A 26325-nucleotide genomic window follows, 5' to 3' on the forward strand; every position below is an offset into this window, starting at 1 on the left:
GAGACTGGGAGTTTCTGCCCTTAGAGGATTGACTCAACAATTAAACTTCATAATCTAGTCCCCCCGGTTACTCAATTCTCTTCCAGGAAAACATAATAAAAGTGCAACAGCAGTATTTAAACAGGAGGAGTCTCAAGTTTTTACCAATAGATAATTCAAATATTCATTGCATTGCATTGCATTTATAAAGTGATTTTTTTATTTTTATTTTTAGGATCCAACTAAAACCACTAATAAAAAAATGACTGTCTACATGAGTAAGACACTGGGAAGGAAGCACACGAACATTTGATTCTATTACTTGCTGCAGTGAACAGGTATTGTGTGTGTTACCACATGACATTAATTTGATAGTGTACTATGTATCAAGAACAATTATTTGGTTCTTGTTTAAACTCCACAACATAATTCTATAAGATAAGATAAATGTCAAAATATTGATTATTTGAAATGTTTGCTATTTTTGCTGCTTGGGATACATGAGAAATTTCTGGGAGACAATGCATGACTTTGGAGTTGCAGTATAAACAGCAAGGTCTTGAGAAGTAGACAATGGATCTGTCTTTAATACACATACCTTTTAGAGATTGCGAAAGACTACAGCTAGAATATTTGTATCTTTTGCGTTTTAGATGTGAACTGGTAGAGAACAACATATATTGCATTTGCAGAAACTTAAGCGAAGCATGTGAATTAAGATAAGTAAATTGAGGGGCGTACAACCAGATTTTAAAATGTCAGTTGCTTCATAAATTCAAAGACTTCTCCATTCGTCCACTAATACTCCTCTCTCTGCAATCCCTCTATAAACTATGATGTATTAACCTAACGAGATTTTTTTCCCCGATGTGTGAATAACCTCATTAACATTCCTACTATTTCCTGTATCTTTTGGCGAGGCAAATATCTACACCTACTCATTTAAAAAAAACTATATTTATAATAAATGACCAGAACAAATTATACTTTGGTGACTGAGTTCATCCTGCTGGGATTAGCAGACACGAAGGAGCTACAGATTATCCTCTTCTTGCTCTTTTTTATGATTTACACACTGACAGTTTGGGGGAATGTTGGGATGATCCTCCTAATCAGGATTGATTCCCGACTTCACACACCCATGTATTTCTTCCTGGCTAACCTTTCCTTTGTGGACATTTGTTATTCATCCACCATCACCCCAAAGATGCTAGTGGACTTATTGTCAGAAGAGAAAACCATCTCCTTTGTTGGCTGCTTTCTGCAGATGTACTTCTTCATCGCCTTGGGCACAACAGAATGCATCCTTTTTGGGTTGATGGCCTATGACCGTTATGTGGCCATATGCAACCCTCTCCTTTACCCCTTGGTCATGTCCAGGGCAGTCTGCCTGAAAATGGCAGCAGGGGCTTTCACAACTGGACTGTTGAATTCCATGGTGAACACAAGCTATATGAGCAGCCTGCCGTTCTGCAGTTCCAACGTCATCCACCACTTCTTCTGCGACAGCCCTCCACTTTTTAAGCTCTCGTGTTCTGACACACACCTGTATGAAAGCATCATATCCACTTTTGCTGGAGTGAATATGGTTGGGGCTCTGCTGATCATCCTCGCATCCTACTCCTACATTCTCTTCTCCATCTTCCGTATGCATTCAGGGGAGGGGAAGCACAGAGCTTTCTCAACCTGTGCCTCTCACCTGACAGCTATAATTCTGTTCTATTCCACCGGTACCTATACTTATCTAAGACCTACTTCCAGCTACTCCCTGGGTCAAGACAAAGTGGCTTCTGTGTTCTACACAGCGGTGATCCCTATGTTAAATCCTCTGATCTACAGCCTCCGGAATAAGGATGTAAAGAAGGCTTTGCGGAATGTAATTACTACGAGGAAAAGAATCCTTTCATTTCTGTGATTAATTGGTTAATTTTCTGAACCTAGCAGCGTATTTAATAAACTTTCAAAGCCTGATCAAGCCTACAGGTTTTCATTAGAATATTTTTTAAGTAATTATGTTCTGTAATATTCAAGTATATTACCAACTTACTTAGGACCATGAATTTAACCATTCTGTATCTTCACTGGGTCCTAAAAGTTAAGGCTTATTAGTAATGACATCTTACCTAGTGAAAGAAAGGTATTGACTCTTTAGAGAAAAACGTCACACTATCACCTAAAACTAACTATAGTATGTATTTTTAAATTATGCGTTTATATTTTCTTCATGTATTTTTTACCATTTTAATTTCTAAGAGATTACTATATATCACATTTCAAAATGCATTAAATTTAAAATAAACATCCGTTTTTAAATGTTGAATTATCTCCGTAAAAAATATTTAAATTTCCAGACTATAGTTTTAATTGCCAGTGTAAACTTTCCAGCTTTTATTTTCCTTATTATCTCTATGCACATACATATTCTAATAAATGAGAATAATAAAAATAAAGAAAGAAATTTTAAAAATCTCAATCCAGCACCCAGATTTTAGTCTCTGGTATCATTTTTCATTTATAGAAATAGGAAAAATCAGAAAGGTTCTGGAAAATTTTGTTGTTTTCCAGAAGCAAAGATAATTTCAAGTATGTTTGCGCTGAAAGGACTATTCATCAAGTTATGACAATTTGAGCATAAAGAATGCAAATAATTATCATTGTAATTATTTGGAATAAATTAAATACATGGAATCCTGTATGTTCCTAATGATACTCAAAAGAGAAACATTAACAAAAAAGAATGCAAAAAGTGGCTGTAATACAAAAGAAGAATGGATGCAATTAAAGATATCTAATTTTTATTTTTATTTATTTATCTTTTTATTCAATTTATTGAGGTGACATTGATTAATAAAATTATATATTGTATTATGTGTTCACCAAAAAACTAAGTGTGATTTCTACAAAAATGTGATATCAAGAATATCATGGTCCAATTAGATTGTACCAGTTACGACCATTCTATTTCCTTCCCTTCTCCTCAAAAATCTCAAGTTTCCTTGATTTCTCTTGACCAGACTGACACACACTCAGAAATCCTCATGCATACACATGTAGCTGCTGCAGAGAATTTAATGCATGAAGACTTCAGTGGAAGAAATGGACAAATATTATTTACCAGTGACTCATGGCTTTTTTGCATGTAGAAATTCTTTAGGAATCATCAATAAAAATCTATTAAAATTAATCTTAATATTAAATCGAAGCATTATTAATATGGAGGTAGACAGGGAGTTGACTTAATAGAACCCTGGAGGAAACTGAGTGCTGGCCACGGTTTGCTAAGGAGACAGCAACGTTTACAGTTCTTGGAGGGAAATTTCCCACAATATTTCCCTTACCCTTGTTGTTTAAGCTGCACTTGATAGATGTTGTGATGAACATGTCATCTGGGATGTGGCATAGTAGAAGTTATGGTTTGTCACAAAGTGGTCATCCAACTTGACCATTCATAATTCCCTCATTGGTCCACGAGGTGACCTTAGCCAGACAAATGTTCATGAAGGTATTGGTGTTGTCTGTGCACCTGTGGGTCATGCTCTCACCCCACAGGTATATATTTGTTACCTGACCCTGGAGGCCCTGCAGCAGAACTACCAGGCTGTTCTCAAATGTGGTTCCCTCTCTCCTTAGTAGCTTGCCTACTTTTTCTGTACCAACTGGTAGTTCATTGGCTAGATTTTTGTGCTCCTCTTACCTTGTTTTTTTAATGGAATTATATATGGGATCAAGATATTTGACAAATAGAAACTAATATATATTCTCCATTAAATGCTTTAATTTCCAGTAAAACACAAATAGAAACAATGTTTGGGAAATGAATCCAGTTTTTCTAAGATTTGGGATTTTAGACCTATCATGCTTTAAGACATGTTCTCTACTCTCCAGTTCAGCTCTCCTACGTTTAATTAATCTCATTTTAAAGGTCTACAAATATTTTCAACTTTGGGAGCTATTATCATTAATGATGTTTATTACTTTTTAATTCATTGAATATCAGCTTCTTATGCAAATTTTGATTGTTTCTTAAATTCATTAATATTTGCAAAAATATTTTATCATATTTTCTTGCTTAATGTTCAATGCATTTCCATGAAAAAGTTGCAAATATTTTTACTCTTTAACTTAAAAAAGTTAAATTATAAGAGCATTAAAATACTTCTAATTTTTATGTTGAGTGTGATTTTTTCATTCCCTTCTTTCTTCAGAACCTGACAATATTTATTAAAAACCTCCCCATAAAGGTAATATTCCTTTTACCTCTTTGCTATGCTCTCTCCATTGCTTTCTGTTTTTTTTCTAATATTCCCAGTCTTCTATTTTATTTTAATGTTTACTGTTAGTACATTTCCCAAATATACACACATCAATCAGTGTGTAGCCTTATTCAATAATTTTTTAGAAATTTATTTATTAAAATTAATAAGGTTGGGGGGAATGGGACAACTATAACAGAACAACTATTAAAAAAATAATAAAGTTTGAAGTGTATGTCTTTAAGCTATGTTTTGGTCAATATTTTCATCAGTGACTAGATGAGGCCAGATAGAGAACAGCTCACAAAACTCATGGCAAAATTGGAAAAGTAAGCAAACAAGTTGGAAGGAGTAAAAGAGTCAATATTCAAGAATCACAAATTTCAAATAAACAACTAAAAATAATCGTTAGTAGATAGAGCCCTGCATTTAGACAGGAAAAAATGTGTACAGTTTGATGTTATTATATAAAAATAGTTTTGGATTTAGTTTGTTAAATGTAAAGTAATATGGGCAATGTAACTATCATTGGTTTATTAAAAATGGGAGGACATATACATTGTAAGCAAAAATTAAGTAAAAGTTGGTGCTGGGGTTAAGTGAGGTAATAATTCCATTTAACTTCACAGTGGTCAAATAAAATTGAAGATAGTGTGTTCACAATGGAATGCTATGCAGCAGAAAGAAAGGAGGAACTCCTACCACTTGTGACAACATGGATGGAACTGGAGATTGTTATGCTTAGTGAAATAAGCCAGGCAGTTAAGACAAATACCATATGATATCACCAAACACACAACCATATGATATCACCAAACACAAGACACTAATGAACAACACAAACAAATGAGCAAAATAGAACCAGAAGCAAGTAAACAAGGAGCAGGCTGACAATGACCAGGGGGCAGGGGGGAGGGGACAAGGGAGGAAAGAAGGGGAAGGGTTTAGTCAAGAAACTAGTATAAATAACCCATGAACATGGGCAACAGGGTAACGGTGTAGGGATAGGCTGCGGGAGAAGGGATGGGCAGGGTGGGAGGGAGCAATGGTGGGAAAAGTGGGACAACTGTAATAGAAAAAACAATAAATTTTAAAAAATAGTGTGTTCATTCATAGTCAGCAAATTTCAATGGACAGAAATGAATGATATTATACCCAGGAGATAATATCCAAGTGGTGGAGTGTAGGGAAAATAAAATCAAATACAAAGTAGTTGAATTGATGTGAGAATATGTAATTTGTAGAAGAGGAATGTGCAAAAAACTATATATTTATGGAAAATACATAGTTTTATTGAAACATATAGCTTTATGGAAAAATGTATGACATGCATGTCAAATAGAATATGTGGCATCAGGAGGCATAAATGTGAACACTGGTTGATAATTTTAGATATAATTTATTGCTTTAGCTGAAAAATTGAAATTATTATCTTTAATGTTCTCTTAAAACTTTTGTGACCTTAATTCTGTTGTTAAAACATTGCATATTTCCATGAACTATCTCAATCTCAGAAAAGTCCTTAGCATATTTCAGTCACTAAAAAATACTGATTGCCTCAAGAACTGAAGAAAGAGGTGATGAATATCAACAAAGTTATTTTGAGTTTTTGCAAACAGAAGATCAACCTGATGAAGATGCATGTTAAAAACTCTGAGTTTCTGAATTGGGCTCCAAATCCTCAACCTACTGAAATTTTATGATTATATTTACCATGCATTGTTAGACAAACAAATTAATAAAATATAATTTATTAGCTAAGTTGGTGTTGAGGATGTGTGAGGTCCAACTGTAGACAATCATTTAGGCACACGTGGCTTTGACATTTCCACTGGTGACTTGCATGTTTGTAGTAGTCACTCTGGGCCAATCAGCCAAAATGAGAAGTAAAAGTCTAAGAAATGTCTTCTTACACAAGTGAGTGAATCTGTACACATTGTTTTCTCCCCTATTTTATTGCCAAGAACTAAGTCACATGGTCACTCAAGCTGTAGAAGAGACTGGAAAGATATCCTGGCTACTATGAAAATTTTAAAAATAAAATAAAATAAATGAAGACTGAATTTGGTAGACACACATCAGTCTCTAGCATAGTGCACAATACAATCACAAGAACCAAAGAGAGACCATGAAGAAAATTAAGGGAAAAATTGCCATGATTGAGTTAAGAAGTAAAAGATTAATGAAAGCAAGATAGTACTGAAAATAAAGAATAATATTTAAGTATTTCAACTAAGAAAGTCCCATGGAAATAGGAAGAAATAAGTGGAATTAAAAGATAGTTAGAAGACAGAGTTAACATTATTTTGGTGACTCACTAGACATTGACTAAAAGAGATGGAAAATAATAAATATGTCATATTTTCTAATGTGGCTAATTTTATGTATGACAAAATTGAGAATCAAAACAGAAGACAACATTTGAGCATACTACCTGTGTAAATCCTGTGTCCACTTCTTACAATATGTACACTACTGTGAGCCTGATCCTGGCCACTATCATCTCCCACATAGATTATCGCAATCAGCTCCTAACTCATCTCCCCGCTTCTGCTCTCGTCCTCACTAATGTATATTGTGTTCTTATTTCATACCACCTTTCAGACATTTTGCTCACTTCCTAAAATGTAAATAAATGCAATATATATCATTAATGATTTTGAAAGATTAAATGACATTGAGTGTAAATCATTGAGTCTCTAAAAAACCCAAGTGCCCTATGAAGTTGGCTTCATTCTTGGAGTTGGTTGTGCATCAGTAAGTAAATAAGACAAATAGTTTGGAATCAAGGAGCTTATGAGAGGAAAATAAATCAAATTATAAAATTAAAATTAAAATGTAATATAATAAAAGTCCAAAATAGCATTACATTAACAATATTTAACTTTGCCTGAAAAAATAATGAGTTATTTTTCATAGATGTGGCATAACAGCTCAGTCTGAAAGATAAACAGAATTTTGCAGTCAGACATGTGATCAGTCTACAGGTCATAAAGTTTTCTGTGCCTCCTGAAGGTTATAGCACAGTATTTTATATAGTTGCATATTTATTAAATGCTTCAGTAAATAGAGAAAAGCTGATGTGTGTACTGATTGTTATATAGATTACTAAATATTTATAGCTATCTTCTCTCTCCTATTAGTTTTAAAGACCTCGTAATGTCGTTTTCCCATCCACACTTTCTGACACAGGAAATTTGAGACAGTACACTATATCTTCTTGTCCAAATTCATTTTTTTCTTATGGAAATATCTGTAACTAAAGATAAATTCTATCCATGACATGAACAGAGAGCCTTAACACATGAGCAACCTAGATAATGCATGAACTCTAGATAATTTCCACATTACATCCTTTGAGGTTAAGAAATGGTGTTTAACAATTTCAAATCTAGTATCCTCAGATTTCATATGTAGATACAGACAAACTTCAAGACTATGATGGTCTTGGTGTGGTCCTCTTTGAGTTCAACTTGTTTGGGACTCTCTGTGCTTCCTGGATTCGTATGTCTATCTCTTTCACCAAATTAGGGAAGTTTTCTTTCATAATTTTTTCAAATAACTTTTCAATTTCTTGCTCTTCCTCTTCCTCTTATGGCACCCCTATGACTTGGATGTTGATACATTTGGAGATATCCCAAAGGCTCCTATTCTCTTCTCATTTTTTAAATTCTTTTTTCTTCTTGCTGTTCTGATAAATGCTTTTTTCCCCTTCTTTATGTTCCAAATCATTGATTTGAATCTCGGCTTCATCCCCTCCACTGTTGATTCCCTGTGGATTTCTCTTTATTTTATAATGCAACTTTCATTTTTGCCTTGGCCTTTTTTATGCTGTTTCAGTACCCAGTGATTTCTTTGAGCATCCTGATAACCAGCGTTTTGAACTCTGCATCTTATAGGTTGCTTATCTTCATTTCATTTAGTTCTCTTTCTGAAGTGTTGTTCTGTTCTTTCGTTTGGGCCATATTTCTTTGTTTCCTCAATTTGGCAGCTTCCCTGCATTTGTTTCTATGAAATGTTATAGGGAACTATATAAGAAAAAGAAGATAAAAACTATGAACATTAAAACAGCAACAAATGCACAACTATCAACAACTGAATCTATAAAACAAACTAAGCAAACAAGCAGAACAGGAACAGAATCATAGATATGGAGATCATTTGGAGCATTATCAGCTGGGAGGGGGAAGGAAGAGAATAGGGGAAAAGGTGCAGGGGTTAAGAAGTACAAACTGGTAGGTACAAAACAGACAGGGGGATGTTAAGAACTTTATAGGAAATGGAGTAGCCAAAGAACTTATATGCATGACACATGGACATGAACTAAGGGGGGGAATTGCTGGAGGGAATGGGGGTACCAGGTAGAATGGAACAAAGGGGGAAAAATTGGGACAACTGTAATAGCAAAATCAATAAAATATATATTTTTTTAATTTAAAAAGATTATGACTGTCTTAATACAGCCTTTCCCAATGGGGAATTGCCTCCACTCTCTAAATCTGAAGAGGATGGCAGAAGGTAAAGAGGAGTGCCAGGAGGCTAGTGCTCCACAGACCATACTCCACGGAGAGCGTCTTGACTGAAGCACTAATCCAACCAGAGACAGCCTTGGGGCAGCCTTGGTTGTGTTGTGGGTTACCACTTGATAAACAGATTGCCGAGTTAAATATGCAACATGTTCTGGAAAGAAGATGCCTTCACAACAAATAAGAGGCTATTTCTTACCCAAGGTACACTGATATATTTAAAAGTAAAATATGAGCTTCAGGAAAAATAAGAATGGCTGAATTTGTTACTTGAATAGTTTAAACCAAAAATTTACATTACATAAATCATATCTTTATAAAAGAAGCAACACACAGGGATTTCTCCATAATATAAACAGGTAAGCAGTACGTATTTTACCTTGCTTATTTTACGGTAGTACATTGTTCTTTGAATATTTTATTTATTTATTTTTAGCCAGAGGGTAAGAGAAGGAGGAAGAGGAGGGAAACATGCAGTGCAAGATAAACATCTATATGTGAGAGAAACATTGATCGGTTGTCTTTCACACACCCCCAACTGGAGAACTGGCCCGCAGTCCAGGCATATGCCCTGCCTGGGAATCCAACCAGTTGGTTTGCAGTAAAACACCCAACCCACTAAGCCACACCAGTCAGGGCTTATAGTATATGATTTTTAATCTCAAATATTAAAAGTCACCAAAGAAAATACTTTCTTTCAATCAGATTAATTTATGAGATCAATCTCCTAAAGTTAAAATATACAGATTGTACCTATAAGGAATCAATTGAGTCTTTCATTTCTATAACAGTAAGTGAAATTAAAAAACAGACATAAAATTACCTTGCTGCTATGAAGCTTTATGTTTTTGCATTTTATTGATATTATTCAGGATATTAAATTAAAAATAATATTTCTTATTGAATGTCTTATGAAGCCCATTGAAATTTGATGAAGACTATAACCCTTCAATATGATGGGAATGTGTAACCAGGCCAGTGATGCTGCTGCTGAGGGCAGGAGGTTGCCTGAGCAACCATGGCCCTTGAACCAGAGTTGTGTCTCTCAGATGCAGGCACACACTGGCCAGGTGAGGGGCCTCTTTGTGGGAGGCAGAGCTTCTGTAGAACATGCTCAAGAAGGAAAAGCAAAATTGTTCAAATGAAGCAGATCTAATGTAAAATTGTAACTTGAGCAACATGGGTTTGAACTCTGTGGATCCACTTATACATAAATTTTTTCCATAAATCTATTAGTGAAAAAGAATATAAACTCTGGCATTACACTGTCAAGTTTGACATCAAGTAGCTCACACCAGCTTTTTGATATTGAGCAAGTTGTATAATTTCTCTATACTTCTGGCTCCATACAAAATGTAAATAATAATAATAATACTTCATTCATAATGTTGTAAATGAGATAATGCATGTAAAGTATTAATGATGCTGTTAGTACCTAATAAATGTTCAAAAATTATCAACATTAAAAAACAGTTTCAAGTAATCAGACATCTTTAGTCTCTCCATGGCTATGTTAGTTCCTGCTAAAATAGGAAATTGGCAAAGGAAGACCTGGAGTTCCTGTATTACAACTGCAAAATACTATCAACTGATAATGGAAAGAATAGATCAATTGCAGAAAAAAATAAGCAAGTTTACCTCTGGGGATGCTTTCATATATTAAATAAGATTTGAGTTAGACTTTGCAATTTGATTTTGCTTATCTTTCTATAGTCTACTTCTCCTCTGTGCTCCAAGTACAGGAAACTAGCAAACATAAGAGAAAACAGAAGCCCAGGAAATTAGAGTGGCTTTTTGCCAGGTATTGCTGCTGGTTTGTACCCACACAGCACAAGATAGTCTACCAACTTTTTAATTTAATCTTTATTGTATTTTTCCCATTACCATTTAGTCCCCTTACACCCCCCTCCAACCAGCAATTACCACACTGATGTCCATGCCCATGAGTCCTTTTTCCTTTTTGCTCCATCCCTTCACCCTCTAACCTCCCCTGGCCCCAGCTGTCGTCCTACTGTCCGTCTACCAATTTTAAGTTCTGTATTCCTGCCCAAACACAATCCTGAACATCTTCTCTTCTCAATCAAGAAAAGGCTATTCCAGGGCAGGACAAAAGATGAGAAAAGTTTGAGAAGAAAGAAAAATTATACATTACATTAATAATGATAAATACAATAACTGTGATAATAAGTATAATAATAATGCCTAATAGAACCAAGGTGCCTATTTTAAAGCAGGCAATTAAGATGGGTTATATCACTTACTCTTCAAAACAATCCTTGAGTTACATATTATTATTACTGTGTATATTTCCAAGCAAGGAAAATAAAACTTTGATCATTTAAATAAGGACATATTACCAGAATACATCTAATTTTCATTTTAAATCAATCAATGCCATGTTCTTTGGTCACTGAATCTTGGATCCAATTAAATTTTCCTAACAAAAATATTTATAAACCACTCATCCATATAAGCACTTGACTAGTTATTGGATACAATAATAATAATGATATGAGGACATTTTTTCTAGAAAATGTTTTATTCTCTTTTCTTTTTCTTTTTATTCTCTTCTCTTAAATGAAAAAACAATAACAAAATGATTCTGTGATACTGTAAGAGCTGACAAAGCTCAGAGTAAATGTTACTTCCTTAAGAAATTGTCTGCTGTTCCCTTAACACCTTGTGTTTCTCTCTACATAGGCGCTGCACATTCTGGGGTGATCACAGACTGATCTGTCTAACTTCACCACTAGTCTGTAAGCTTTGTAAAGACAGGAACTGGGTTCCTGTTATTTACCATTAGCAGCCTCAGTGTTCAACACATTTTGTGTTTAATACACACTTAGCATTTATTCATAACAAATTACAATATATACCACAAAATATATATTGATTGACTTCCCGATACATTTATCAAACATATCTGGTCGCTGAAAATTCAGTTCTGTTCTTGTTGCAGTTGTTTTATTGTAAGGTATGACTTCTGAGGAAAAACACATATAGGTGAGGTGATATAAAATCTCAGAAGCTGGAGAAGATAAAAAATAGAAAAATAACTACCAAAATGTGAAAAGAGAAGGGAAGAGAGGGAGAGAGATCAGAAAACAAAGAGATGGAAAGGGAAAACTTGGGGGCATGCACTCACTTTCAGTTTATAGAGCATATTATTTGAATCCGAAAAGTCCCAGGTCCTTGATTCCTCCTCTTGAAATTTCTGAGCCCTGGCAGAGGAGAGCTGGAAGGGAGCTTTTATCAGGGTATGCTGTGAAATTTTAACATTAATGTCAGAATAGAGAACTCACTGAACTAAGAGGGAAGAGCTTAGGATGAGTGAGGAGGAAGTAACGAAGAGTAGGAATTCAAGTTGTTTCAGTAGTTCAGGATTTGTGAAAGGGGTGAGGAGCTGAAGGGTCTTAAAAGAAGAAAGGAAGGTTGTATTCTGTAGAAAAAGAAGATGAATTTGGAGTCTGGGAAATGGAGGAGAAACCAAAATTCATGACAATGTCGATTTTGGAGTATGTCAATATGTGAAAAAGGTCACAGTTTAGCATTAATGATGGCTGGATGAAAATCACAAAAGTGATGTCTAGGATCCAGTACAGTGGAGGAGAGACTGACCTTTTTTGGTCTAAAATGTTTAATTATTTAAGGAGTTAGTTGGGTGAAACCTACACTGCATTGAACATTGTGTTTTATAATGGTTATTGAAATATAGATATTTTAAATATGCACTATGATTAACATATCATAATATATATGAATTATATATTCAAGTATATACACATATTTAGAGGTAGAAAAATGTGTACAAAGGCAGATTTTATATTTTGTCTGGTTGTAGGTGTGAACCTTATTCTCAAGTTCTACACATTTTATTTTCACTTTTCCTTGTGTAATTTCCCCATAAAGGCCTAAATTTATCTAATTACTTCTAAATTATGCCTCAAATTCAGAATATAAATAAAACTGGTAAGATGTTGGGGCGCCATGGAAGAGCTAAGGATATATTCAAACAAAATCTTATATCTTTATTTTATATTCTAAAATTCAAATGAACATATGACTTGCTATGATATATTACCAATATAAATTTCTATGATATAGTAAATGGAATCTTTTTTATGATGAAGCAAGGCTATAGTCCTTATTTTCCTGACCAGTGCCTCAGTCTCTTTTCCAGATAGGAAGGGGCCCAGGCTGGCCTGAAGTGGCTCTACAGTGGAGTCTTCCTGATGACCTTGCCCTTTGGTTCTCCAACGATGACGTTCACAGGGGAAGCATAAAGCCAAACATGAAAAAAATCATCTAAACGGGTTGTAAACTAGAAGGTGCTAGACAGAAGAAATACAAATAAAAAGCATATAGAGAACAGATAGCAGATTGGTCAGGAGAGAGTAAAATTGCTCTTTAGGGAATGTTACACATTACCTAGAGCAGTTCTTACCCTGAGACTACACTACCTGGCATGCTTTGCTCTTATTTGACTGCTGTCTGTTTTTTCTGTGCTATTGATTTGTCCATATTGTTAGTATGAACAGGAGAAATTCAGTTTAAGATTGTTTTCTGTTTTGATACAGTAGAATTTTAGGATATTGGATTTGAAATATACTACCAAAAATACAAAAACAGCAAACAAAAAACTGGATTATCTATCTCGTGTCAGTGAATTGAAGTCACTTCTAAGTCTGAAATCATTTTGTTTGTATATGGAAACCACAGGACAAAATCTCCCGCAGGGAAACCACACATTGATGGGTTTTATCCTGCTCAGCTTTTCTGATGTTCCTGACCTTCAAGGATTTCTTTTTGGAGTGTTTTTGATAACCTATGTGATTATTCTGATGGGAAATAGCCTCATTAATATAATAATCAAGGTTGATCCTTCCCTTCGGAGCCCCATGTATTTTTTCCTTGGGAACTTTTCTTCCTTGGAAATGTGTTATGTGTCAGTCATTGTCCCCAGAATGTTAATAGATCTTTGTAGACAAAATAGAAATATTTCCTTTCTGGCCTGTGCTACTCAAATGTATTTCTTTCTGGGCTTGGAAGCCACTGAGTGCTTTTTGCTGACTGTAATGGCTTATGACAGGTATGTGGCCATTTGCAACCCATTACTCTACCCTCTCATCATGAACAACAGGATGTGCACCCAGCTGGCAGCTGGCTGTTGGTTGACTGGAATCCTAGTCCACGTAGGGTTCACCTACCAGATTTTCTCTCTACCCTTCTGTGGGTCTCACCAGCTGAACCACTTTTTCTGTGACATACCTCCAGTACTTCAGCTTGCCTGTGGGGATACTTTTATGACAGAGATGATGATTTATGTGGCTGCTGGCCTCATTGTCACTGTTCCTTTTATGTTGATTCTCGGCTCTTATGTGAAAATAATCTCCACCATCCTGAAGCTGCCATCAACAATAGGGCGAGCCAAGGCTTTCTCCACCTGCTCTTCCCATCTCATGGTTGTGGCTTTATTCTTTGGGTCAGGCATGATTTCATATTTGAGACCAAAATCCAGTCATTCAACAGGGATGGACAGATTCCTTTCTCTTTTTTACACCATTGTGACACCATTGTTTAACCCCATGATATATTGTCTGAGAAACAAAGATGTTATGGTGGCAATGAGAAAATTCTTGTTGAAATGGATTGTTCTGACATGACAACATAACTTCTTAAAATTTGGTTCTTATTTATTATGATTTCCAGACAATAATTTTGATTCTTCTCCAATATTGCTAGGAATCTTAACTATTCTGGATGAGTTATATCATATTGTACCTCACATGAAATAAACTCCACCATTATTTTTAAATAGCATCTTAATAACAAACTCAATCTAAGGTATTAAAATATCTGAAATAACACATTGGAGTAATTAAAGGTTGTTGTTGCTGTTGTTATTTTTTTAAGACTCCAGAATATTACCTACATTTTCTTTTTCACAACAAGATGATTCATCTTTGTATTTCCAGAGGCCAACATAACAAGTATCTAATTAACTTTGTTAAATTGAAAAAAATGAAAAATAGCAAAGGTGTTACCATTGATGTTTTATCTGCTCATGATTAATAACTATTATAATCAGGCAAGCTCATGAAAAGCAAGGAAGGATTAGAATCCAATAACAATGAACTGATGATGTATTAAAGAAAATCAACATTCTACCTGTTTTTGATGGTGGTTCATGAGCTGATCCCCCAAAGATAAATTTACATATGAAACAAGTGGGCATACTTAGTTCCAGAATTCAATTTTCATCTGGAATACTAATAGCCATTACTTTATTATATTAATTAGAAGACTTGATTGTAATTTTGTTGCATAGGTTTCAAGTGCATAGGGGGAAAAAAAGGAATACAAGTTTTGGATGGAAGAAAAGTAAAGGTATTTGAGTAACCGAACCAAGGATTTTTATATAAAAATATTAAAATAGTACTCTGAGATGTGAGAGAGTCACTTTTCTTACTTCTAGCTCTCTTTCCTTTCTTCTTTCTTTAAATAAACTTTATAGGGCCTAATGAAAAAGGAATAACAGTGTAAGAAGATAAGGCAAGTTTGAATGTTAAAGCAGCAAAATTAGATAAAACCCATATTAGTCATCTTTGTCTCTCTACATCTCTTTTGCTCCGCATAATCCTGCATTCTGTAAAACTCCTGGTACCAACCTTTCCAGGCTTAGAGATTCCTCACCACGTTCTCTATTATGTTCCTTTCAAAATACAGATACTTTCACTCACCTCCACCTTCTCTGTCCCTCCTTATCACACCCACCATCAGAGCTCGTTAGAAGGTAACAAGAAAGTGCATATAACACAATTTCTGTACGATTCCTTCCTGACATTAAAACCTCAACTTAAAGAGAAGATATGAAAAAAAAACTTTAAGAAACAATTATCCAGGTCTTAATAGTATACAATTATAAGAAAACATATTTTTGTCCTTTTGTCTCTATAAAAGAGACTATCAAACATCATAAGTAAATAGATCTTAGAGATGTTCTTAAATACTGTGTGAAAGAGCTATCACAAATATTTGGGGGTTGCTTTTTAACATTTCCAGCTGTGTTCTCCCCAATAAAAACAGACTATTATGTATGGAATACTGAAACTGAAAGATCTCTGAAGCAGCGGAAGACAGGGTGGTATTGGGGTACACTATGTTTGCATTCTAAGTTATATGTTCAGTCAACACATAAACATCACAATTCCATTTTGTTTTAAAATGTATAACCTCAGAGTTTTATGTCAAACATTACATATTGGAAATCCAGTTGGAGGAATATGAAAGAGATAAAAATAGTCATTATAGACGAGCCATAAAAGTGGTCCAGGGGATCGTCCTTGTCATGTTAATGCAATGGAGGATGGTCTTCTTAGAGTCAGCTTGTCTTCTTGGATAAGAAGTACAGGTATGGTACAGGTAGGTCCCCTATGAAGATGAACACTTGAGCTGCAAAACACTACATAGTTTTTAGAGACATAAAATGTTAACTCATTGACAATTTTACCTCTGTTGACTCCAAAGAACAATAGGAAGAAGCAGTAATAATTTGCCATACTAGATTAAGAAAGCCTTTCTAAATTTTCCCAGCAGAAGGGGTCAAGGTGGGTCAGGAAGTTGTACTTATTTACCTTTAGAAGAAAGGTTTCTAGAGTACATAAAGTGGTACATAATTAACTTAGAAGGTTTAGTTTAAAAATGTATAAGCTAAAATGTGTAACCACTATAAAGCCAATAGATAAAGTAAAACAAAACTTTAAAAAATCTAAATAATCTCAGAGTATAGGAAAGAGAAAATAAAGAATCAATGAACAGAGGAGACAAGTCAATAACCAGTTTTTTAAAAAAAGGATACAGCTAATTCCAAACACATCAAAGTCCATTGAATGTTAATTAACTAAACCCTACAATTAAAAGGCAAAGAAGAGATTACAAAGCCAGACTCAAATATGTGCTATCTACATGAAACACACTTTAAAGTTAGAATATATAAATTAAAAATAAGTAAATAGGAAAACTTTACCATGCAAATAGTATTAGAAAACTTGAGTAGCTATTGCATTATAAAGATAAACATGTATATTACATTAACATGAAAAGGTTAATTTATTAGGAAGACATGAATATCATAAATTAGTAATGTACCTAAAAACAGAATGTCAAAATACAAGGACTAACACTAAAAATAATTGTTTGACAATTCTACAATCATAGCAGGAAATCACATTTATGTTTCATTCACTGGTAAGGGAATAAGCAATCTGAACAATGTTACATACAAAATGCATAATATGCACGCTCTCAAGAGAACTTGTTGGGTTTACAAAGATAGTCCATATGCTGACTCACAGAGCAGTGCTTTCAAGTTTTAAAGGTTTGGGATATTTTCTCTGAATACAGTAGAATCAATGAGGAAGCAATAAAAAGAAGGTACTTTTTTTCTGGTCGCGATGGACTATGACCATTACATGGCCATTTGTCACCCTCTGCCCTACCCTCTAGTTATGAACTACAAGGTGTGCCTCCAGCTGGTGGCTGGCTCCTGGATCAGTGGCATTCCAGTCCAAATAGGGCAGACACTCCGGATTTTCTCTCTACCCTTTTGTGGTTGTAACCTTACCAGCTACTTCTTCTGTGACATCCCCTCAATACTCAAGCTGGCCTGTGGGAACACCTTTGTAGATGAAATGATGGTCTACATTGTTGCTGTGCTGTTCATCACAGGTCCATTTCTGTTGATACTTGTCTCCTATGGCAAAATCATCTCTACAATTCTTAAGCTGCCATCAGCCACAAGTCAGGCCCAAACCTTCTCCACCTGCTCATCTCATCTTATAGTTGTGGCACTATTCTTTGGATCAGTTATTATCACATATTTAAGACCCAAGACTCAGCAGGAACTGACAAAGTGCTTTCTCTTTTCTACACTATCATGACTCTCTTATTTAACTCCATGATATACAGTCTAAGAAACAAGGATGTCATAATAGCACTGAAAAAACTGCTACGTAAATAATCTGCTTCATTTATTAAAAATGAGACTATTTACAGGAATTGATGTCATAAATTTTTAATTTAATTTTAATAGCTATTTATCTTAAATGCAGTTTATCTATTTTCAAATTAAAAGTTACTTAAAACACAGGAAACTGAAGAGCAACACAAACAAACGAACTAAATAGGCAAAGACTAGAATAGTTGTCAGCAGGGGGGAGGGGGGAGGGAGGGAAGGGGGATAAGTAAGGGAAGGGTCTAGTCAAGGCACGTATATGAATGACTCATGGACGTGGACAACGGGGAGGGATATGATTGTGGGAGAAGGGATGGGCTGGGAGGGGGGAGCAATGGGGGAAAACTGGGACAACTGTAATTGAATAACCAAAAAATAAAATTTAAAAAAAAAGTTACTTAAAACATTGAGAAACTTTTCTGTATTCAGCTGTACAGTTATGTACATGTCCACAAATAGCAAATCACTCTTTGATGAGTTGTATAATTTTATTGTGAAATGTTCCTTCTCAATAAGAACTTTTGACAAGGATCAATGTGATAGACTCAGTTGCAATATAGTTTCTATTATGTCACATATTGGAAACTATATCACTCATTTTCATAATTTGTCACAGCATTTTTAAAACCAGGTTGGTAATACAACATTAATTAAAGTTTTATATATATTTAGGTCTAACAATGACTCGACAGAGAAATTATTTTTTTAGAGAAGAAAAACACCTTTCATTAGGAATGTAGTTTTATACAATAAATGATGTTGCTACAATGATGCTAGTGCATATTAGGCATGAGTTACGTGTATATCAAATTAAATACTTTATCTAATATAATCCACTGATATGATAGAGCAACTATTATTATTAAAGTATTTGTATATAATAATAAGAGGTTGGAGTAGTCATGGGAATGTTCACAAGTTATTGTTTTTAAGTATATTTTCCTAGAGATGATAGATGGAATAAGAGAACTAGGGAAAAGGGAATAACTGTTGATAAAAGTCAGCATCTACTACAATAACATCGGTATTATGCACATACTTGGTATACCACATAAAAACACACATTAGAAATGATCAATAAAAATATAATTATCATTGTTAATTATGGAAATCTTAGGGTAAATCATTTTATTATTGTTTTCTTTACTGAAATTTTGCCGTGTATTAAAATAAACCTGTGGTATTTATGTACTCATACAAAACAAACAACAAATTTGTATTCATTGTGAATAAGTAAAATCATAATGTTTTGTGTGCTACTTCTCTATTTATATTATTTTCAAACTTACATGCTTATCTAATGAATCCTTGATATGGACAGGACCAGGACCTGTCACCAACACTCAAAGTTAAAAAGAATGTGGTGAAGCTTGCAAAGTTCTTAAAGTTCTTTTCCCATTAAAAAAATGTCAATGTTGTTTACATTTATATGGGCAGGACTCAGTCCACGTAGGTAAACAAGAATAGTATTACTTTCTCCCTGGAAGAAAACAGCCAAACGATGTTTGAACGACCCTGATAATAAACCTAAGAAAAAAAATCAATCCTGGCTGAGACCAAAGCAAGCAATGAATGAATCACCAAGATTCTAAGAAAATGCAGCTACCAGAAGCTATAAAAATCTAATGGAAATGAGTGCACATAGGGGAAGAATAAAAGAAAGAAAAATTCAATAACAACAAAAAATTTCCAAGAAAATTTCCAGGCAGAAATTGCATAACCCTGAAGCTATCCTAGGAGGAAAGGACAGAGAGAAATGAAAAAGTCCTTTCTTTATCATTGTCCTCCCTGCATAATATAGAAAAAATGTTTGAGAGAGAAGAGATAACTAACAAAAGGAGAAACATTTTAAAATATTAATATCTCTAATAGATATTAATGAATCTATTTCTTTTTATATAGAAGGACAAATAAGAGCTATGTTCTTGAAACACTATGATTTTTTTGTACATAATGAAGTTTCACATGGTAAAAATCAGCGAACAATTTCAAAAATTATTTTCTCACTAAACTAGGCAATTAACAAAAAGCAGTCACTGCATTCAGTGGTAATAATGTGGTTAAAATGTATAAGCATCACTCGTTTTTTAAACATAATATATATGTACAGCTACTTTCTTTTTTTGACATTCAATATTATATTAGTGGCAGGTGTACAGCATAGTGGTTAAACATTTGTATAATTTATAAAGTGGTCCCCTCAGTAAGTCTAGTACCATCCTGGCACCAAGCATACTTATCACAATATTATTGACTATATTTTCTATACAGTGCTTGACATCTCCATGACTATTTTGTAGCTACTAATCTATACTTCTTCATTGCTTCCTGTTATACTGTGCAATTACTTTCAATGCTTTGTAAATTATAAGTATCTTTATTAGAAAGATAATCTCCTGTTTCTCATTATTTTGAATTGCACATCTCCCAAAACAGTGCACTTACAGTGCTAAGAAACTGACTTTTCTCCTTTAGAAACACAACATTTATTTACATGGAGACTCATGATTGTATGTGCATGTGTGTCTGCATGTGTGCATGTGTGTGCGTGCATGTTCTGCAGGAGAAGAATATTGCTCTCCTGGATTAAATTCAATTGATAATGAGGATGGAGGTGGTCAGTTCTCTGTGTGAAATTTTTACAATACCACTAGCTTGATTTTGGGAAAGCAAAAAATACTTTTACTTTTGTAGCTATGGATTCTTCACTGAAAGGAATATGTAAGGTATAATGAAAGTCAATCTTCTCTCACCTCTTTTCTTTTTTAAATTACATATGTATTTCTGTTGTTGCTTTTGCTTGCTAATTGCTTTTTGGAACCTTAGGTTCAGTTTGACCCTCAAATGTACTACTCCACTTGGACAAAAGGAATAATGTAGAGAGAGTATCAAAGAACAAAAGAAGAGGTGACATCAAGGGCAGACCCCATAAAGAGAATAAAGAGAATGGCTCATCAAATATGAAGAGATGAAAACGGAAGACAACATTTCCACAGTGATGCAATTTATAGTCCTGGGATTCTCTGACCTTCTAAACCTCCCAGGGTTACTATTTGGGGTATCCTCCATCATTTAAATGATTATCTTAATCATAAATAGCCGCAGGATAATAATAATCAGACTTGACACTGCACTACAGAAACTCATGTATTTTTTTCCTGGCAATTTTTTTCAGGTTGGTAATCTGTTACGTGTCCATCACTCTCCCTAGGATTCTGGTGAACCTTTGGATTCAGGAGAGAAGCATTTCTGTGCTGGACTGTGCAACCCGAATGTGCTTCTTTCTTGTGCTGGGAGGTACTGGATATTTCCTTCTGGCTGTGATGGCGCATGGCCACTACATGGTCATTTGGAAGCCTCTGCACTAGCCTCTTGTCATGAACGAAAGACGTGCATCCAGCCAGCTGTTGGCTCCTGGGTCAGTGAAATTCCAGTCCAGATAGGGCAAACATGCCAAATTTTCTGTCTACATTTCTGCAATTCTTCTGTGACGTAACCCCCATCCTCAGGCTAGCCTGTGGGGATCCTTCTGTACATGAGATAGTCTATGCAACAGCTGTGTGGTTTGTTGCAGTCCCTTCTATGTTGATACTTGCCTCTTATAGCAAAACCATATCCACCATTCTGAGGTTGCTAACAGCCAGAGGGTGGGACAAAACCTTCTTCACATGTTCTTCCCATGCTGTGGTTTTATTCTTTGGAGCTGCTACCATTCCTACAACCATTTGGATGGAACAGACTCAATGCTTTCTCTTTTCTACATCATAGTGATGCCCATGTTCAATCGCATGACATACAGCCCTAGATATTGCAGTACTGAGAAAATTATTACCTAAAAAATCATGTGATGAATTGAATTGTAAATTTATTTATTGTTGCCACTATTAGAGATGTGTTTTAACTACTCACCATACAGCTATCAGAGAAACATTTCAAATCTCTACATTCCCCCTTTAAGCTGATATCCACTTCCAGTTGCACTTTTAGATACTTTAAAATACTACTCTACAACTCACTATGCTTAGACATATACTAGACAAATTAATCTATAATATCTTCAGTGCTCTTTGCTTAAAGAATAATCCTTGGCCTGCGAGCCAAGTGTCGCTGGTTCGATTCTCAGTCAGGACACATGACTAGGTCGCATGTCAGGTCCCGAGTTGGGGGCGTGAGTGAGAGGCAACCACACAGTGATGTTTCTATTCCTCTCTTTCTCCTTTCCCCTCGCTCTAAAAATAAAATGAATAAACAAACAAAACAAATAAATAAATAAATTATTTTTTTTTAAAAAAAAGAATAATCCTGCCTCATGAATAAAATAGTAATATGCATCACATATTCCATATAAAACTAAAACCAGAATTCAATCTGTTAGAATTTTTGGCTCAAGTATACTAAAAAGTATACAAGATTATTTAACTGAATAATTTCTTAAATCTCCGTACTTGTGTTTGTTGGTGTTCTTTGATTCTATCGTACAGAGACAGGCCAATAGGAGTTGAGTAATGAATGTTTGAATGAGTGATTAAATGAGTGAAATGGTAAGTAAGTATTGCTATGCCCTACCTCAGGCTTCTGGCAAAATCTAGAGGTTTTAGAGCATCAGTAAACATTGGAAGCATATTTTTTTAACCTACCTTGCACCCGTATAAAATCACTCCAATCATAACACCAAAAGAAAGGCTTACATGCACTTAGTTCTTTTCCTAACAAGTTCCTGTCAAAGCCCATGATTTAACACTATTTTTTGGTGACAATTAAATCAGTTATATGTAAAGAGTTTAGAATATTGCATTGTAAGTAATGATCATTATATAAACGGTCATAAGTGAAGGAGAAGAGAGTAGTGGGGCAATTGAAACTAATATTTACTCTTTACCTACAATGTGTCAGTCTCTCTAAAGTGTACATATATGATAGATAAATAGATAGATAGATAGATAGATATGTAATTTTCCTAATTTAACCCATACAGCAACCTTGTGAGATATCTGTTGTCATTCTTACAGTACAGATTAAGACACATGTCTTATATTGGGCAAGGTCACCAAGCTTCTTTGCAGCCAAAGGGAGATTCTACCAAATCCTTACTAACTGTATAGTAAGATCTTATATTTTCTAAATATCTTTATTACTTTGAAAACAAGCAAAATAAGAATAAATTAGCCACTAATATAGCATTAGTAGTGGGGACATTTCCCCCATTACTAAAGTAGTGTTACACCTCATTCACCCTCTGAGGCTACAACATAAGACAGCACATTAACCCTTCTCTTCTCTTAGGCGTCTCTGTACCTATGTCATGGGGTAGTTTTAATGATTAGATGATATAAACAAATAAAGTTCTGAGCATTGTCACTATGGTAACATTTTTTACATAAATGAGAGAATGATCCCAAATCGCCTTGTTGCCTTCCTGCCCACCGTAACAACAGTAAGATAACTCATTAGATGCTTTTGTTTTGTTTTATGTGTTTACAAGCCCATCCTTCAAGGTAAAGATAAAATTTCTTATACTTCCAAGTCAGGTTTAAATCCCTCTTACTCCCGGAAAAATTCTGAGACCTCAGAAACAAGAATTCACAGAATTCGTTGACTCAACACTGTGAATTATACTAGCATAAAAATCAATAGGAACTAACTATTTTGGTTTGCTCGTAACATGTAATCAATGGGGAGGCCATATAGAGTTACTTTATTTAATTGGAAGTCAACTTATTCCTAAGTTTTGGCCCACTTTACTAAGTTAACTAATAGTCATTGAGTATTTACTAAGAGCCAAGAATTAAAATAAATGCAAAGGTAGAAAACAATCAATGTAATCAACTTGATTTAACATCTTGACACAATTTATAAAATTTCTTAAAGTTTTTTCTATCAATAATATACCCATAGCCGATGTGTACTCAAATTGTTTTCATTTCATTGAGATCATTTTTACTTTACATTTTAAGAAAATAAACAATTAATTGGCACATGTTTCATTATATCACTCCATCTGTTCTGTCATGATTACAGCACAACATTATCTACTAAATCCTGAACAGAAAGACCAAATTGTTCTATAATTATCATTTCAGGGCACATTCTACACGTGAATTTATCTTTAATTATATGTATATTTTTTCATATCATTATCAGTCCATTAATCAATTCATTACTTTCTTTAATCTTCTGGACCAACATTGTGCTACATTTGGGTTACAAAAGGTAGATAGAATCTGGTGCAATCCCTGCTTGCAGGGAGCCATCTATCCAATAGAAGAAATAGTCACTAATCAAATAAATAAAATAAAATTAGCAACCTTAAAACCTGATAGCTACTAATTTCCTAACTATATTTCTCAGAGTTTGTATTTGAAAGGAAGTGGGGGCTGGGATACTTTATTTTATTACTTGTTTATGTGTTTTTTGAAACAATGAAACAACCTTATGATTATATCCATTTTTTCTTTCCATCAATATGGCATTTTAGGGTGTTAGAATTCTCATTTAAAAAAAAAAAACAAGACGGAATATGGAATCTATAACTGGTAACTACACCATGATGACTCGGCTTATTCTATTCAGGTTTCCATCTCACTCTGAACTGTAGATTGTCTTATTCTTTATGATTCTGACATTGTATGATTTTAATGGGGGTGATTGATGACATTAATCAGGCTTAATCCATGCCTTCAAACCCCCGTGTAATTTTTCCTTAGCAACCCATCCTTTGTAGACCTTTGTTACTCCTCAGGCATTGTTCCCGAAATGCTGGCCAATTTCCTTTCAGAGAACAAACTTATTTCTGATTATGGCTGTGCCTTGCAGTTTTATTTTTCTGTGCTTTTCCAGACACAGAATCCTTTACCTTGGCTGCTATGGCATACGATTGTCACCATCTGTAACCCTTTACTGTATATAGTTGTGATGTGTTGGGGAATCTGTGTATGTTTGGTTGTCATTGGAGGCAATGTGAGTTCCTTGGTTCATATATCCTTTGCATTTATTCTAAAGCACTGTGATAAAAATGTTATTAATCATTTTTTTCTGTGATTTCCTCCCTTGCTTAAGCTAGTCAGCACAGACACATCAATTAATGAGGGGCTTCACTCCACGGAGGGCAGCTCAATGGAAATTATGTTTCATGACATCATCATCTCCTACTTTTTCATTCTTTTCTCATTATTAAAGATCTGCTTTCCAGTGGGAGCAGGAAAGCCTTCTCTGTATGTGCCTCTCACCTAACTTCTGTGGCCATCTGTCAGGGGCCTCTTCTCCTAATACTAATAAATTTATCTTAGTTGTACACCAAGATCATCCTCATGCTGAGCCCATTGATTTACAGTTTGAGAAACATGTATGTAAATGACACTACTAAGAAAGCCACAGGAATGAAGGCAGACTCATTGTGAGATATAACCTTCCAAGATTCATCTAATTCCCTAATTATAAGATCTAACTGGGAACCTGCAACCCCCTTACCAGCACACACACAACTTCTATCAATTTAATCAAACACTCGTTTTTCATGTAGTCAAAAGCAGTTTATAGCCCCAACATATAATAAGACATTTAAAAGTTTTAAAATTACTGCTTAAAGTTAATGCAACAATGGATGGTAGCTGGTTGTCTTAAAGGATATAATAAATACTTTAGAAAAGTGTGTGTGTACATGTGTGCATGTGTGCATTAACATATAGAATATCAAGGGTAGATTACTGGATGAGAGAAGAAGCCAGATTCCTTTGATTCATATGCCTGCTCGGTACCCAGTTACTGAGCAGCATTTTGAACAAGTGGCAGGAGTAAAACTCAACTAAAGCCCAAGCAAAGATGGGTGTCAACCCCAACAGTATAAAGATAGCATCTAGTTAGCACATCACTCTCCCATAAGACAAGCGAAATGTATTTAAAATCAGGTTTCATATGCTTTTCAAATATATATAGTATGATTGTTCGTTGGAATACTACATAGCAAAGAGAATGAATAAACTATTATCACATGTAACAACTTGGAGGAATCTCAAATACGTAATATTGAATGAAAGAATACAGACATAATAGGATAAAAACAGAAGGATTTTAATTTTGTATACTTTATAAAAATATAGAAAACGATTTACCATTTAGGCATCACTTGTGATAGGGTTCACAAACAGCCTCTGAAAGGCTTGTTTTCTGATTTTTGTCCAGGGTTTGAATGCAGGGATATTTTAATTTTCAAAAATTTCCCTTTTAAAAAAATATACACATGCAAAACTTTAAAAGGTTTTCTAAAAACAAAGACTATGTACCATCAGACTGTAAGCAACTGCAGGATTTCATTATTAATTTTTAAATCTCTAACAGTTTTTTAGGCACACATGTTTTCAAAATATTATTATAAAATTAACAAAGCATACAACTTTCATGGATTATTTCATTAAATGATTGTCTTTTGTTACCAGAAAATACTACCTTGCTTATATCTCAGAGGATGTTTCAGCAACTCAGTCACTACTTCTCTTGTTTCCTGCAACAGGAAGCCTGGTGTCCCTTGGTAACATTGTCATGCACTGAATTTATGCGA

General features: G+C 34.5%; 3 protein-coding genes and 1 pseudogene across 3 annotated transcripts; all 4 read left to right on the forward strand.

Moving 5' to 3' along the window:
- Positions 1-946: 946 nt before the first annotated feature.
- LOC150017830 (olfactory receptor 5F1-like) lies at positions 947-1894 on the forward strand. The gene has a single exon (XM_090267550.1). The coding sequence runs from the start codon at positions 947-949 to the stop codon at positions 1892-1894; it is 948 nt and encodes a 315-aa protein (XP_090123676.1).
- Positions 1895-13464: 11570 nt separating this feature from the next.
- On the forward strand, positions 13465-14421 carry LOC150017831 (olfactory receptor 10AG1-like). The gene has a single exon (XM_090267252.1). It carries the CDS (start codon positions 13465-13467, stop codon positions 14419-14421), a length of 957 nt encoding a protein of 318 aa, XP_090123378.1.
- A 2790-nt stretch (positions 14422-17211) lies between these two features.
- On the forward strand, positions 17212-17777 carry LOC150017832 (olfactory receptor 10AG1-like). The gene is given in 2 exon segments (XM_090267551.1): positions 17212-17647; positions 17650-17777. Coding segments are annotated over 2 exon segments (564 nt in total).
- A 2953-nt stretch (positions 17778-20730) lies between these two features.
- On the forward strand, positions 20731-21659 carry LOC150017833 (olfactory receptor 10AG1-like; annotated as a pseudogene).
- The last annotated feature ends 4666 nt before the right edge of the window (positions 21660-26325 follow it).

The sequence above is a fragment of the Furipterus horrens genome, unplaced genomic scaffold (assembly GCF_987537825.1).
Source record: "Furipterus horrens unplaced genomic scaffold, mFurHor1.1.pri manual_scaffold_2, whole genome shotgun sequence".
Taxonomy (NCBI): Eukaryota; Metazoa; Chordata; class Mammalia; order Chiroptera; family Furipteridae; genus Furipterus; species Furipterus horrens.